This window comes from Nannobrachium achirus (genome assembly GCF_963921795.1).
Source record: "Nannobrachium achirus genome assembly, chromosome: 1".
NCBI classification, from domain to species: domain Eukaryota; kingdom Metazoa; phylum Chordata; class Actinopteri; order Myctophiformes; family Myctophidae; genus Nannobrachium; species Nannobrachium achirus.
The window spans coordinates 16,115,944-16,132,483 of record NC_137810.1 but is presented as its reverse complement, the minus strand read 5'-3'; the positions used below and the strand labels follow the sequence as shown (position 1 = coordinate 16,132,483).

Genomic DNA, 16,540 nt, shown 5'->3' with positions numbered 1-16,540 from the left:
GCCACTCGAATTGACTAGTACAGTGTTTCTCAAACTTTCAAATTTCAAGGTTTCCCCTTAACTCTTGACAGTGTACTAATGGAAGGTTCCATTTGTACACTGTCAGAGTTACAGACTTGTATGGGTCCATTTAGACCCAACTAACGGAACCCACAGAGTCCCTGGAATCCACTTTGAGAACCACTGGACTAGAAACGTGATGCAATTTGTACGCTAAAGCAAAGCATTTTTAAACTGACTCCTGCCTGAAAACCAATGTTATTCTTATACCGTATATATACGGTAGCCCTATTTCTTTAGGTTACCGACCTCCAATTTAGTTCTCTGCAACTTTATTTTTATTCAGGGCAAGGAAATGGCAAACTTTACTTGGATTCATTTTAGCGGCTGCCCATAAATTAAAGAGAAATCTTCATAGTATGGAAGGCATTTTGCTCTATTTTAGAAGTCCCAAGCATTTGGTTATGCTGCATTCTTTGTCTATACGTTTGGCATGTGGCACAGCACAACTGGCCTATTCTAAAGCTCAGTATTACTTTGTTGGAACAAGCTTCTTGTGTTACGCCATGTATGTTCTGTTTTTGAGGATTGTTTTAATTTTCATTCTTTCTAGCATTGCTGTATTCTGAAAATGGGTTCCACAGCTCATCTTCACGTCTTCATTAGGGTGTCATTTGACAGCAGGGACCTTTATGACCCTGAAATGACCTCTGCCCCGAAAAACATCCACGGCCAAATCAACAGCTTCATTGATAACGACACTCACCATTTTTAAATTGGGCTTTTCAATAAATAAAACAATCTTGTGTTGTAAATCAATTTTAATTCGGTCAAGAGGTCAAATAATACGTGGCAAATAGAGGTTTGGGTTTGTGTACATTACCTCCATTTGTCTGCAAATTTAAATAAAAAGATGGATTTCAAAGTGAACAGTTTTCATTGGTGTCATTCTACACGTGTTTTATTATTTACTGAAACCTATCAATCTACCATTGGACATTTTCATTAGTTCACAATAGGCCTGAGTGATATGGGCAAAATCACCATATTTGGCTAAATATGATCTATCGGTACATTTTCAAATATACCAAAAACTTAAATCATCTCATTAAAACAAGGAAAAGACAAAACTTAAGCCACATCACAAAAATCCCACACAATATCTAGTCTCGTACCACGATATCGATAGAATTTCCGAGCCCTGGTTAACAAAATGTTATTTGCTAAGAGGTAGCTTGAGGGAATCCATGAGCAACCGACTGAACTTGTCAAGATCGCATTTATTCATAACGAAGATGCGGTGACTCTTCTTGAGTTGATTTGTCTGATCTAGTGCCATCATACCACGGCACATTGTTCCCTGCAGCTCCACGCGGACTGCACATTCAATGCTCTGGGTTACCACACTGCTGTCGATGAAGGCCGCCATTGCGTACGAATCATAGGAGACAAAGCCAGGTCCGAAGTACACGTCTCTCTTGTTCATCATAGCCGCCTTGGAGAAGGCCCAACATTTCGACGTGATCTTCTTCATGAAACGTGCTGCAGGTGTGTCTTGATTGATCAGTTCTTCAAAGAATTCCTATACAATGGGAATCGGAGCAATTAAAAAAAGACGAGAGTACAGTGTATCTATTGAGTGAGATGGTGTTCACGGTCAATGTTGCGGTTACCCATGTTAATTTATGCCTGCAGGTATATTCCCAAGACGCAAGGTGTGTGGGACAGAGGAATTCTTCCAGCACAATGTAAGCCGACTCTGGATCCATTACAAAGTTGAACTCTCCACATAATGTCACATTCCCTTTTCCTACAAAGAAAATTATCATTATGAAGTAATATGATAACATAATATACAGTACTATCTGCCTTCCTTGTATGAACACCCTGGTGCAGTTATTACCCTTATGGGTGCATCAGTTAATCTAACATCTATCATTGTAATCAATTATTTAAAATCAGATTTGAATTAAATAATTGATTTTAGAGGGAAAAAGTTAAAATCTTCAAACGTTTTCAACAATAGTATACAACAAGCTCACAAACTGAGCATTTTTTCACGCCGATCTGTTCATATAAAAATGTGAAAAAGATTCTTAAAAACTTGCCTCTTGATTAATCAATGGATCGAAAAAGTAATCAATAGAATAATAGTTAGGAAAATGTTGGGAAAATACTGGGTAGCTGCAGCCCTACCCTCCATGTTGCCACCCATTATGAAAAGATCCTTGAGCTTCTCAGGAAACAGTGGATCCAGCCTGACAGCAAGAGCCAGATTGGTGAGCGGTCCGAGGGCCACCAGGGACACCTGTGGAAGACACGGGCAGGGGGTCACAAGGGGGGGAGTGGGACTGTGTTACTAGGGCCCACGGTGGAGTGGACCTAATTATTTTATAATTTAGCTATTTAAAAATAGCAGATCTTCAAGCTCACAGCGTAGATCTGCTATTTTTGAAAAGTCGTGAAAATGTGTGCAAATCTTTGAATATATGTATTTTTAAGCGAACATTTGTACTGGTAACTCAAATTTTGCTTCTGCTGGGTCCCTGGAACAACATATTTTGAGATGAGGGTCCGTGGCCAAATACATATCATTTTGGGGTCCTTCACATGAAAAGGTTTGAGCACCACTGACATAGATCCTATCAAATCAAATCAAATCATCAAATCCTTCTAAGGTTTTTTGAAAAAACCTTAGAAGGATTTGAAATATTCAAAGACTTGCACAAATTTTCATGATTTTTCAAAAATAGATCTACAAGCTCGCAGCGTGTCACTCTGTGCTTTGCTGTTAGCTTGTATATCTGCTATTTTTCGATTGCTAAAGTACCCAGGGCCCAGAATTTGGTGCGACACCCTTGCACCTGTGGAAGACACGGGTGATGAATGCAGTGTTGGAACAGTTACAACATCTTGTCCATTGCCACAAGAATGCAGAAAGGATGTAGCACCTGTTTGTGGTTCTCAGATACCAGTCTGATCATTGCATCGACTGCACGCTCTCTCTGGATCTTCTCCTTCCACAGAGGATCTTTGTCTTCAATCACATCCCCCAGTCCGTCACTTCCGAAATGGTCACTTAATGCTTTATTGGCCCCAACAAGAGGACCAGCAGAGCCCAGGAACACTGGGATCTGTGGAAATGGAAGCCTGATTAGTACAGTCCTTCTAAGTACGTATTGTTAGAAAGAGTAGTGGTTACACAAAGTACAAAGTAGCATATAAATGAGTTGTGACATAAAATCTGATGCACACACAACTGCACATAGTGTATTAACCAGTAAAGCCTCTATCAGAGTCCAGGGTTAAGAGCTATCCACCGAAAATTTTAGGTGGAAAGCTTTCCACCTCAAGTCAGAAAATAAGTGGAGGCCATCATACTGCATCATAGTCAGTCACGGTGAAGTCCTATTCACCGTGACTGACTGGTCCAGGTCGACCAATCAGTGAACGGGGTGAAGAGCCTATCTGTCTGAAAGTAAAAACAGAGAGATGTGTCGGGACTCGCGGTGGAAAGCGCTTCACCACGATGAATGACGTAACGTTGTAGTTTTATGACTCAAAAAGACTACACTGCGGTGGATAGCTCTTCACCGACTCTGATAGGGGCTTAAGACTCCCTAATCGGGAGATAAGCGCATGTATACACAATTGGCAAGCAACCTCATGGTGGCGCTAGAAGAGGGGCATGTGAGAAATCAGGGAGTGTGTGTGCAAAGTTTGGCATGGATAGGGGCAACAGTGCCGGAGATAAGAGTAGGGCCAAAAGTGTGATGTGACGTGACGTGACGGGATGACTGACTGGTGGAGGGACTGACTGACTGACTGACTGACAGACAGACAGCCGGTGGAGGTTTTCATAGTAACTGTGCGACCTGACGGTTGCAATTACATGAATTATAGCCTCCCTATTCTGGGCATGTCATAAAGGCCACATAATGCAAAGATAGGCAAACATTCAGCGAAAATGGCAGATCTACAAGCTCACCACTCATCATGTTGTGATGCTTCGTGAGCCTATAGATCGGCTATTTTCTAGAAGGATAGACCCCTGGGGGACAATGGTCAACAAAGTATGTATAGTCTGTTTTTTCTTCATCCTGTGTATTTTAAGATTCTTCCAGATACCAGGTAAAAAATAATTTCCCATGGGGTTCATTCCTAGCCCCAAGTTACACATATCCTACCCAGACTCCAAAATGCAAATAGCAAATCTTGGGAAGTAAGGAATACAACATAGCCTACACATTTGTATATGTGGACTCAAGGAATCCATTGGCGTTATTAAGATTCAAGCATAGGCCTGACTATTTTCAGGGCAACAATTGAAAGAAAACAGAGCCCATGCAGCCCACACACACACACACACACACACACACACACACACACACACACACACACACACACACACACACGTCAAGGATTAGGATTTAAGTTGTTAAATAGGGTACAACGACTGACATCAAGTTTAGAGAGCTTACCTGCCCACTTTCACAGATGGAGAGCACCATCAAAACATTTTGGCATACATTCTCCACTGATGCATTCCCAAAACAACAGGTAATTCCCAGGACCTGGATGTCAGGCGCTGCCAGTGCCATCATTATAGCCTGGGCATCATCGATGCCACAGTCTGTATCAATGATCACCAACCTCTTTGCCATGGTATTCTGATAACACACAGATTCCCAAACAAAGTTAAGCAGATTCGTCTGGTCAGATTCATAATGACTGACTGTGACTGAACATCAATTTAGCTTGAGACAGTTAGTGTTTCAAACTAAAATATTGAAGAATACTGGACTCGATTCAGAAATGTAAACAGCACGTGGTACAGTAATAAGACATTAAAGGAGTAGTTCACCCCCAAAATGACTTTTTTTCTATTGATTAGTCACGCCATGGAGACTAGAGTTCAATAATATTTTTATTTTTTTGTTGCATTCCTAAGACAAAAATGTACCCCCATTCGTTCCGGATGGGGACCCGTTTCGAAACGGGTCCCCATCCGGAATAAATGGGGGTAAATTTACTCGAATACAATTTTTGTCTTAGGAATGTGACAAAAATATATATATGTTATTGAACTAATCAATAGAAAAAAAAGTCATGTTGGGGGTGAACTACTCCTTTAAAGCTAAAAGGATAACACAACATTGTGGTCCTACTGTATGTATTCAATTAACACAAAATTAAAACCCCTGGAGTAAAGTAAAGTGTAGTGTAGTCACGTCTTGTACTGTGATCATAATAGTGCCTACTGTACAACACATTAACAAATGTAGTCCAACAGAAAAAATGATGTTGCCTTTCAAATCAACCCCAGATAGTCAGGCGGAAATTCGGAAGAAAGGCCTTCTATAAGCAGGTTAGAGGCATTTGGGGGTAAAAGTGGGGAACCAGGCCATTTTACATAATTCAAGGGTGCAGAATCTGAAAAACCTGGTTCCCAATCAAAATTTTGAGTTTTTCACCTTCTAATTCGCATAACAAAGTGGCTGCCGAATTGTACATTTTGAACTATTTATTCAAGCAATATTTCTCTTTCAAAAAACTTTTCATCATTTTATCATATAATCAGGGTTTTGCGAACACCCAGGACAGTTTCTGCAGTTGCTTGATTCAGTTTAGATTTAGATATTTGATATTCATTTTATCAGACACGCCCCCTTCCTATACAAACCCATTGTAACTTCAAACTCCATTTTAACCATGATAGATTTAATGAAAACACCCGTCCTCTGCCAACATACAAAATGTGGAATGCCCTGACTGACACCATCCATTACAAGATGTAGATGCCTGGTTTCTTTCAAAACGGGCCTGAAAAATCATCGATCAGGAGACCACAAGAGGAGATAAATGCAATTTCCCATAGAAAGGAGGTGTCATTCACTGCCGCCTCCTTTGTATCCACCAAATACCATGCACGCCATTTGGCGGCTATTTGCCCTCTGGGTATTTGGAAATATACGGTATGTAAAACATTAAATATTAAATCTTTGTTGAAGCAACATAAATTTAATGCACAGCACATGTTGACAACCTTCCTGAGGGTAAAACACACTAAAGTTGAGCAGAATGTTATTGATATAGTTATATTTCTGCCAAGGGGTACAAGCTACAGTTGGTGTTAAACATTCCGCTTAGTGTATTTTATCCTCAAGAATGATCCAACATGTCCTGTAAGTAGCCTTGGGAACCAACCATTCCAGAACAATGTGGCCCATAAATAAACACTCGTGAAGTTTTTCTGGTGACTCCTGACGCCTTCCTAATACATGAGCAGGTTGTGTTCTTTCGATAACTCCTTTCATTTATTTTTAATAATGTATTTTTTGTATTTATTTATTTTTCATTTTCCCAAATAATTATTAAAAAGTTATCGAAAAAACACTGCCTGTTCGTGTATTAGGAGGGCGGCAGGAGTCACCAGAAATATCCCTTTTAAATAAAAATATAACATTTTAACCATGATAGATTCAATGAATACACCCATCCTTTTTTTCTGGTGACTCCTGATGCCCTTCTAATACATGAACAGGCAGTGTTCTTTCAATAACCTTTTTACCTATGCGGTTATCCGGAACTAGCGTGAAAGGTCCGGAATCTCCGTATGCGGAGCTAATGTCTGACATTAGAGTTTTCCAGAACCGGCACTGTGTCTGCAGAGATCCCCATATGGGCATAAATGGACGCAGGCAGACAGATACCGATATCTATATGGGCATAAATGGACACAGGCAAACAGATGGTCAAAACAGGTTATGACAACAGGTATAATGGAGTTTGCATTAAAGGGTGGGGCATTCATTCCGTATTTACATCGTTCCCGAGTAGGCCGGTCCTCGACTAGACGCTCGGCCGACTGTCAGGCAGATACAGAGATCACCATATATGGGCATAACTTGGACGCAGTCAGACAGATATCTCCATATATGGGCATACATGGACACAGTCAAACAGATGGTCAACACGGGTCCTATGACAACAGGTATAATGGGGATTGCATTAAAGGGCGGGGCATTCATTCTCTATTTACATCGTTCCCGAGTTGGCCAGGTCGCCGACTAGAGATTCCGAACCTTTCACGTTGGTTCCCGAAAACCGCATATCGGGTCGGATCGAGGCATAGCTAAGAACGTAGGCAAAGGTCTGAGCTATCTGCGTGCGAAATTTGGAGTCTGTAGAACCAACCATGTGCTGTCAGGGCTCTTTCGTGCAATTCGGCCTCGGCTTCAATTAGTAGTCACGATGTCAGGAGTCACCAGAAAAAAGGATGGGTGTTCTCATTAAATCTATCGTGGTTAAAATGGAGTTTGAAGTTACAATGTGTTTGTATAGGAAGGGGGCGTGTCTGATAAAATGAATATCAAATATCTAAATCTAAACTGAATCAAACTGTGTTCCCAAAAGCTTGATTAGACGATAAAATTACTAAAGGTTTTTTGAAAGTGAAATATCCCTTGAATAGTTTAAAATTGACAATTCTGCAGCTATTTTATTACGCAAATTAGAAGGTCAAAAACCTTTTGCTTGGGAACAGATTCAGCACCCTTGAATTGTGTAAAATAGACTGGTTCCCAACTTTTACCCCAAAATGCCTCTAACAATCACATTTTTCAGAAATTCCACTAGACTAGAGGCTATTTTTCCAGGACAGAGCATCTCACAGTGTCCCAACCAACAATATGAAAAGAGTAAAAGGAGGGATGGTGGAGAGCAATCCAAACTACAGGACAAAGGGAAGTGTTTTCAGAATTCATATGTAACTGACAGAGTGACAGTGCAAAGGGCAGCAAGGCTGACCACTGACTGCACTGACACTGACCATTGAAAAACTTGGACCTTAGATTTAATCATGCTTTCAATCCTATGCTAATAATGTTTAACCAACTTTGCACTTATATCAAGTATAAAAACAATAAAGTAGGCTAGTAGGCTATAGTTTAATTAAATTAATGGTAAAGTTGTCTCATACGCTCTTGATCTTGCTTGACCAGTAGCCACCAGGGGAGCTATCTTTAGGAAACATGACATACTAAGCAATGTCGTGTCGTGTGACAGCATTTCTCACAAGAAGTCAAGTAATCAAAAATCAGGATCAACCTCACTTAAGTTCTCACTTACCTCGTCTCTAAAAAGTGAAGTTGTGTTCAATCAATGTGTTGCAACAGTGAATGAAGCCCAGAGTTATAAATGTATGACTCCTGTGCTCCTGTCATTGGTTAAACCTCGGGCTCGTTAATTGTGTACAAAGTCAAAAAACACGGGGGGGCGTTATTGTTGGAATGGGGGTAAAATATTCACTTGTACAAAATTATCTTGGAACACAAAAAATGCTGGACTTATCTTACTCTGAAAAGACCCTTGAAAAAATATATTGAGCTACAATAAATAAGCATACCCCCCTTTGCATAATAATAGTACAGTCCTGCTGGATCTGTAGCGGAAGAAGACTTGGATAGATGGTTGCTGCTGTCTGTGGAATGTTATTATTGTATCTACAGCAACAATGTTATTATTATTTAATCTACAGTAATATCTACATCACCCGTGACCAACGATGCGCGTTTACAACGTGCCATTAGGCTGTTAATCTGCTGTGACACAAAGAAAGGTACGATTAAACTCGTCTTTACTGTGTGTACAGTGTGTAGCTATCGTTTGCTTGCCACCCATTCGATTGATCGTTATTATGCTAGCTCTGGTCCATAGAGTTGGAGGGAGTAGTAGGAGCGGACCCTTGCGCTCAAACCGCTGCTCATCCTATCGTCTGTGGTAGAAATAAAATAATACAGTTTCGCTACTCACCAAAACAAAGACGGCTTTAGGGAGTTGAAAGCCTACTTTCCTTAGTGGGAACACTCTGAGCCCCCCACCTCACGTATAAAATACGCATTTTTACCCAGAAAAGAAAATATTTCACCTGAAGGCAAAATCTGGTCAATGGAATTTTCTATTGACAAGATCTATAGAGGGCGCTGTAGAGTAGCTAACACTTCAGGTGAAATATTGTATTTTCTGGCTAAAAAGTGTATTTTAGACGTGAGGTGGGCGGCTCAGAGTGTTCCCAATAAGGAAGGTAGGCATTCAACATCTTAGAACCGTCTTTGTTTTGGTGAGTAGCGAAAGTGTATTTTTTTATTTTTACTACAGAGGGGAGGCTGAGCAGCCTGGGCTACTGCGGCTGTGAGCGCAAGAGCTCATCGGTGACATAGCGTCAAGGAGAACTCCTTCTGCTACCGTTATGCCATCTTGACAACGAGTGAGTGGCAGGTCAACTGTGATGGTTGATAATAAACAGAAACACACACAGCTATTCAGCTAATGTGTGCCACAGTCATGGTTGTTGGCTTTATGTGAGAGCTTTTAAGAGCTTTATGTGTAACTCTGTAGCCTCGTTGGTTACATGATGCCCCCGAATGTGGTTGACACACTGCTGCAGCCTGCAGGTCACAACTCACCATGATTAACAATTAATGACAGTGTTATCACTGCTGCGTTTGGCTCTTTGGTGTGGCCATGAAGTGGTTTAGAGCCTGTATCTGTCTTCTGTCTGTTTTTATTAATGTTGTGTTGTTGCCTTGGACTAAGACTAGCAGAGATTTCTCTCATCGATTCTGATATTTGTGCATATCAGAGATACACAAATGTCATTGATTGATTGAAGACTTTATTAGAAGTTTGCATAGAAAAAGGTACAGTTTCATGACGGTACAGTTCACTGGTACAAGGTCTACTAAAAGGAGATCCTAGAAAAGACTAAGCTTATTTCCACAGGAAACCATTAATTTGTGTATCAGAGATACACAAATGTCAGAATCAATCAAATACATTTCTGACAGTCTTGTATGTTTGTTTTCGTTCTCACTAGACATTCAACCGACCTGCCTAATAGAGACCCCGGCTATATTTCTGTCATCCTTCATCCAAGTGGCTGTTCAATGCCTAATACTCCAGAAGGTCAAGGAACACAGCTATCCAGGCCGGCTGACCAGGCTGGGCCGCAAAGACCCACCGGCCGAGAAGATGAGCGCAGCCTGTTGAGCTCCTTGGCCCGGGACAATGCCAGGCTGAGGCGCGCTTCAAGTGCCGAGCTCCAGCTCCCATGGACCTGCCCGGTCACACACTCCCGAGAGAAGTTCTACACCGTTTGTTCTGATTACGCTCTTCTCAATCAGGCCCCTTCGGTGTACCGTCCCGCTAGCGCACCCAGTGCACACCAGTCCAGTCAGCAGGATGAGGAGCCCTCCTTTGTGAAGCCCCAGACCTCTACTAACCTCACCCAAGGCCAGCCTGGAGGTGGCGACGTTGCTTTGGACGGAGACTGTGACATGGAAGAGGTGTCCTCCAGCAACACTAAACCTATTTTAGCCTGGGAGATCGACACTACAGACTTTGAAACTGTGCTTACGAGAAAAATAAGAACAAGTAAGCAGAAATTATGCTTTAAAGCCATATGTTGCAGGGGTTTATCAGTTATGATTGTGTCTGCAAGAGATGGTTGCCTTTATTCATTTATTTTAAATGTGCCAAGAATTAATCAGACCATTTGCACACCTCAGTTATATAGTTCAGGTAGTGTTGTCAGCTGTGCAGCATCTTGGTAAGAGCTCAGGGGATAATTACTGCCGTGAATGTTTTATGAACGCCTTATCTCCACTTTGTACGAGCGCATTTAGTTTCAGCTCTTCGCTCTGTGAAACAGTGTTTTCTTTTAGCCGCTCTTCAGCTGGTGATTCTCTTTTATCATTATTGTCTTAACAACAATGATCGTCTGCCACAGTAATTACGAACAGCAGCTAACTAAAATGATCCTGTCTGAAGGCAATATGAAGAAATTCGGCCCCAAGAAGATGAAGTCGTCGGACAGATCCAGCCGCAATCTGCAAGACGTCCCGTCTCATGCCTCGCTGGAAGACATCAAAGAGCGGAAGGTCCTAGATCTCAGGAGATGGTAATGGCTGCTCACTGTCTTGACCTTTGTGAGAAGCATTCTACTCAATACATTTTTACTTAATTTTCACTTTATAGTAAGAGGTTGTCACTTGCCAACAATAGATTTCCGAGACCGATTGTACAAATGCCTTCTATCGTGTGTTAGAGTATACGTAAGGCATATATGGCATAGTGAGACATCACAAGCACAAGCCCCATTGGTGGTGAAAAAAACACTTTCTTCTAAGATACAAACCAGGGAAGTAAACCGTAACTGGAAAACGGGCAGGAGGACTGTCTTTACAGACACGTGTCACACGTGCAATGTTTGTTGGACACCAAAACAAACGTTATGTTATACCAAGTCACAGCTAGGGTACACCCTTATTCCAAAGAAACCAAGCCCTTCCTGTTCTAGTTCATTCTATATACAGTCAAGTTAGTCAGCACAGATACTGTAAGGGGGTGATATACTCTTCTCTTATTTCTGGCTGTGGAAGACAGATGTGAATGCTCACATCATGTCCAAGCTGTCCTGCGGCAACTGTATAATATTTCAAAGCTCAGATTGAATCTCCCTTTTCAGTTCTTTGTTCTTTTTGTATGGTTTTCTATTTCAGGTACTGCATCAGCCGGCCCCAGTACAAGACGTCTTGCGGTATTTCCTCATTGGTGTCTTGCTGGAACTTCCTATACAGCACTGTAGGAGCAGGGAGGTGTGTGCATTATATTGTGTTAACATATGAAGTAGCCGACGTCACGTCATTAAATCAATCTTTTGCTTAAACCCTATATTATACTTTGTTGTATATCAAATAGTGAAAATCGCTTACATACAAGTACAAGTCGTATTGTGTGACGTGTTATTTTCTGCTATTTTCGTGGAATCTTTGCCTATTACAGTATGACATGCCCAGAAGGGACACTAGGATTCATTAAGTGGGGAGACAAATAAAGAACATTACGGTCATTGCTTTTGAACTGCGGATTTAATTTCAAACACGTTTTCATGTTTCGGTTTGCACCTTCTCCAGCCTGCCACCCATCTCTCAGGAAGAGGCACTGCAAATTCTGGGGTTCCCGCCTCCCTTCGAAGAGATCAAGTTTGGCCCTTTCACCGGCAATGCCACCCTCATGCGGTAATGGCAGATTCTCTCCATTGTCCACAGTCAGTCTTCATGATCATTTACATAACCACGACACAGTAGATGCCCCAATTCAAACAATAACGTATGGCAAATTGTTCACAGATGGTTCAGGCAGATCAATGACCATTTTAGGGTCCGTGGATGCTCCTACTTTCTGTACAAACCACATGGGAAACACAAGACGGCAGGGGAGACGGGTGAGTTCATCTGCGCTCACAACACAGCAGCTTATCGTCGTTGTCGGATGGAAACCTTGTATGTCCAAAACCGTTTGTTTTGTATTTATCATTTTAAAAACGATTTAAACTAGTGAAAACAGCCGATCTACAAGCAAGTTGTGTGCTTGTAGATCAGCTGTTTTCACTACTTTTGTGCGACGGCCTTGTGTGATGAAGCAGTGCTTTAGTTTGTGAAAAAGTTTTACAAATTTGAAACTTGGAGATACGAGGTTTCTGCCCGACAGTGACGTTATGTTCCTTTAAAAGTCACAAACAGTCGACTGATTGTCTCTCAACACCTTTTTAGCCGAAGGAGCGTTATTGAAGCTGACGCAGGGGCTGAAGGATGAAACTATGGCCTACATTTACCACTGCCAGAATCACTACTTCTGTCCTGTAGGCTTTGAGGCCACGCCACTCAAAGCTGCGAAGGCTTATCGGTAGGACTGGGTAGATCAGCGATTCCCAACCCGTGGGCCAGGGCCCACTGGTAGGCTGTGACGATAAATCAATAATGCACGTGGGCCCCAAAATAATTGTCTAAATAATAATACTTTTTTTTTTTTTTACTATAATTTTTATCCCACAATTTTGTAACCCATTTTTTCACCCAGTGCTAATTGCCTATGTAATCCTGGGCTCTGCTCTCCCTCTGCCGCGCCTGGGGAGACAACGGACTGACCTCATGCTTCCTTCTATGCATGAGGAGTCCAAGTTGCTTCTTTTCACCTGACAGTGGAGATTTCCCTGGTTTGGACGTAGCGCGTGGAAGGAACACGTTATTCCAACCAGTTCCTTTCCCCTCCATCAGGCGCCCCGGCTGGCCAGGGGGAGGCATTATTGAGACCAGGATTACGTGCATGTTTTTGTGAGGGTATCAACCCTAGGAGACACGGGGGGAGAACATGCAAACTCCACACAGAAAGGCCCTATCGCCAACCCCACCTAGGGTGTGGGCGCTGATGACGCGGAGGAGGAACACGCCGCCAGCGCCCACAGCGTCCCCCGGCGGGAATCGAACCCAGGACCTTCTAGCTGTGAGGCGAAGCGCTAACCACTGCGCCACCGTGCCCCCTTAAATAATAATACTTTATTGATAACACAACATTAATATTGAAAGTACATTTGCTCTTTAAAACCTTGAAAATGTTGTTTTCATAGTGATACCAATAAATAGGAACTTTACTACATTAGTTCCACTGAACCAAGACACAATCGATTCATTGATGATTTAAAATAAACAGGCACTGAAAATGCACACATGTGAACGCTTTCAAACGGGCCCCGGTCCAGGAAGGTTGGGAACTACTGTTGTAGATTCTTATAATTATCAGTGCTTTCTATGAGATTATGATATTCCCACTGGTCTCATTTTATGCATATGAGTTCAAAGACTTTAAAAGATGATGAACCAGTCTGTTTTGTGCACAGGGGGCCTCTGCCGACGAATGAAACAGAGCACTGGATTCTTATTGGTGAACCCAGCAGGAAACACCCAGCTATTCACTGTAAAAAGTAAGGCTTTTTCAGACGCAGCAGCATTTCATTGTGTGGTTGTTGAGCTCTTTTTCACATAGCTTTCCCTTTCAGATGGTTGGATATTGTGACTGATCTCAACACGCAAAATCCAGAATTCCTGGATATCCGTCATACGGAGAGAGGAATTCAGTGTCGCAAAACCAAAAAGGTTATTTTGAATTAATGTTTATTCTTTTATTTTTCTGTCTTGTCTTAACCACTTAAACCAGGGGTCTTCAACAGGGGGTCCGGGACCCCTAGGGGGTCCTCAGAGTTAACACAGGGAGGCTGGCAAATCTTTGTGTGATAGGATTTTCTTTTTTACATTAACAACTTGAACCTTAGCATCCCTATTCTGATGAGACCTTTAGCCAAAAGTAGTTTGGTGTAGAAGGAAAAAAAGAACAGACCTGACCTAGTACAGAGTGAAAGGTCAAATTTACTAAGTATAGTCCTTGCCCGTTCGAACATATGTGCTCCGAATTATGTGCAGTTTGGGTTATGGGCTGTGCAGTATATGAGGGATAGAATGTAGGAGTCTCAGAAGTAATGTTGGAGAACCCAGACGTATCAGTGATGTCTCCAAATTTGGGCACCGTTTCAGCATGCGGCTGTTGGCGGAGACGCATGCGCAGTAGGCCTACAGGTGGCATTATCAGTGATGTTATCTCCAAATTTGGGCACAGTTTAGTATCAATGACAGACAGACATCTTTTATTAGTAGGATTGATGGTTTATTTGGCTCAAATGTCTGAAAATCCACACCAACATGAATCCAACATACATTGATAGTGCTGTCAAACAAGTCTAATAAGAGGCTATCTGTGAAGTCTGAAAAAGTTTAATCTGCAACCCATTTCTATACAATATGTAGAGGTGGTCCCTGCTTCATCTCTCTCCGCCAGTTGGTCCTTGGGCTGAAAAACATTGAAGACCCCTGACTTAAAAGATATATTTTGTTGACCAGAGTCCCCCAGTGGTCTATATTAGGCCCCCTCCTTTTTTCCCTCTACACCAAATACATTGTGTTGCTTTATGAGCTTGTAGATATTTTCACCAATGTTCGCCTCAGAATATGGAAGGGTTACGGTAGGGTTCTAGTGGTTGTCAGACCCCTCCCTTTTATGGGATTATAAAACACACTCACAAAAAACTATACAATGTTACATTCTTGTGTGCTGACTCTGAATATGTTGAGCGTCTGTCCTTGGACAACTAACCTTAATGATGAATCATGTCCTCACAGGTAGGTGGCAACCTTCACTGCATCATGGCCTTCCAGCGGGTGAACTGGCAGAAGCTTGGTCCCTGGGCTCTCAATTTGGAGAACCTGCGCCACGACTTGCACCACGCGGGTGCAGAACGAGCCCAGGAGGGCTCGGGTGAGGCTGATGAGGAAAAGACCTCGGCCAAGCAGCGCCTGGCCTGCTTGGGACGCTCCCAAAGCATCGGAGGCCAGAAGGACACTGCCTGGAAGCGTCTGTCCAACACTACAGAGTACAGACAGAGGAGCTCCCCTGAGAGTGACCTTGAAGAAGACCTCACAGACTGAGATAACTAACTTCTGTCTGCCGGTGTATGTATAAGTATGTAAACCAAAATAAGAGCTAAAAAGAGGTGTTGTAACATACCACAAACGTATATGTTCAGATTATTCCAATCACATAAATTTCTCTTGGTTTAATCAGGAGTATAATCACAGCTGTTAGTTTGAAGTCACTATAGTGACGCGTCAATGTGTACATGATTATCATTTTAAGATAGGGATTAGGGAACCAACTGTCGACATTGATACACTGTATAAGGACAACGGCAGTCCGTAAATCATTTGTACAGGCATGTCGGTTGTGTTTTGGCAATTTGGCTGATAGTGATTAGTGCAGTAGAGTGCTACTATGTACTGTAGTTGTGAAAGCGTCAGACCTTTTGTTACGCTCTGTGAAACCTAAGGCTAATAGAAGGCCTACCCCCTCTGTCTATGGTGAAACTGGGAATCCCTACCAAAAATGAAGTTTATGGATATTCAAACAAAGTGTGAACCACAGAAAGGGTAGGACCGCATGTTTTTCATTCCATGTGTATAGCCACAATTTGTTCTATTTCCGTTTGAGCCCCTGTGGTGCCATCTGTCTTTTATGACCTTAACACTACTGTATGTTGATGTGTATTTGGTGAATGTGATGTATTGGGAGTTTTTATTTATTTTATACGTAAAATAATTGAACAAATAAAACTTCTGAATGGGCCATCAACTTCAGAACATTTAGTTGTTTCTCCCTAGGTCATTGTTATTGCAGAAATGATGACAAGCCAGCACCAGTTTTGGTTTGTGGTTCTTTATTGAGACAAGGAACAGATTTCTCACTTCCCATTCCTAATCCCAACATTAACTTTTAGGCATTTGTCTGCTTTAATGAGTGAGCGAAGAGAAGAATGTGACAGGAAAGAGGTATGAGTTTGTAGTTTATAGTGTTTTTGTACTGTATGACCAACAGAACAATGACACCCTGTGATGTATTTTTTTATACTTTTATAATGTATTTATTCACAGTTCAAACATTCTAACAGCTCAATTGTTAAACATTCAATTCCCAATGCACCTTTCCCCCTTTTGAGCTGCCTAACAGACACAAAGAAAACACAAAACAAAACCTGCTGCAAGTGTTACTGAACAGTGGGCTGAGGTTGGGGACAAGGCCACATTTAGCAGAAACT

The 16,540-nt window shown here is 41.9% G+C and overlaps 2 protein-coding genes across 2 annotated transcripts; one reads left to right on the top strand and one right to left on the bottom strand.

Moving 5' to 3' along the window:
• Positions 1–28: 28 nt before the first annotated feature.
• Positions 29–8,227, bottom strand: LOC308292396 (inosine-uridine preferring nucleoside hydrolase). The gene is made up of 6 exons (XM_080734707.1): positions 8,131–8,227; positions 4,482–4,670; positions 2,952–3,134; positions 2,197–2,308; positions 1,674–1,810; positions 29–1,582 (listed from the first exon to the last, which is right to left on the bottom strand). The coding sequence occupies exons 2-6, from the start codon at positions 4,662–4,664 to the stop codon at positions 1,217–1,219; spliced, it is 981 nt and encodes a 326-aa protein (XP_080590833.1). The 5' UTR covers positions 4,665–4,670; positions 8,131–8,227; the 3' UTR covers positions 29–1,216.
• LOC308292386 (basic immunoglobulin-like variable motif-containing protein) lies at positions 8,219–15,965 on the top strand. Its single transcript, XM_080734697.1, has 10 exons — positions 8,219–8,620; positions 9,878–10,434; positions 10,831–10,960; positions 11,562–11,657; positions 11,976–12,080; positions 12,192–12,286; positions 12,615–12,747; positions 13,739–13,822; positions 13,898–13,994; positions 15,072–15,965. The coding sequence occupies exons 2-10, from the start codon at positions 9,948–9,950 to the stop codon at positions 15,375–15,377; spliced, it is 1,533 nt and encodes a 510-aa protein (XP_080590823.1). The 5' UTR covers positions 8,219–8,620; positions 9,878–9,947; the 3' UTR covers positions 15,378–15,965.
• Positions 15,966–16,540: the final 575 nt, after the last annotated feature.

Coding starts and splice junctions, on each gene's coding strand:
- LOC308292396 (XM_080734707.1), bottom strand. CDS start 4,664: ATGGCAAAGAGGTTGGTGATCATTGATACAGACTGTGGCATCGATGAT. Junction 3,135..4,481: donor CCATCTGTGAAAGTGGGCAG/GTAAGCTCTCTA, acceptor CCATTTCCACAG/ATCCCAGTGTTCCTGGGCTC. Junction 2,309..2,951: donor TATCTGAGAACCACAAACAG/GTGCTACATCCT, acceptor TGTCTTCCACAG/GTGTCCCTGGTGGCCCTCGG.
- LOC308292386 (XM_080734697.1), top strand. CDS start 9,948: ATGCCTAATACTCCAGAAGGTCAAGGAACACAGCTATCCAGGCCGGCT. Junction 12,748..13,738: donor AAAGCTGCGAAGGCTTATCG/GTAGGACTGGGT, acceptor TTTTGTGCACAG/GGGGCCTCTGCCGACGAATG. Junction 13,823..13,897: donor CCAGCTATTCACTGTAAAAA/GTAAGGCTTTTT, acceptor TTTCCCTTTCAG/ATGGTTGGATATTGTGACTG.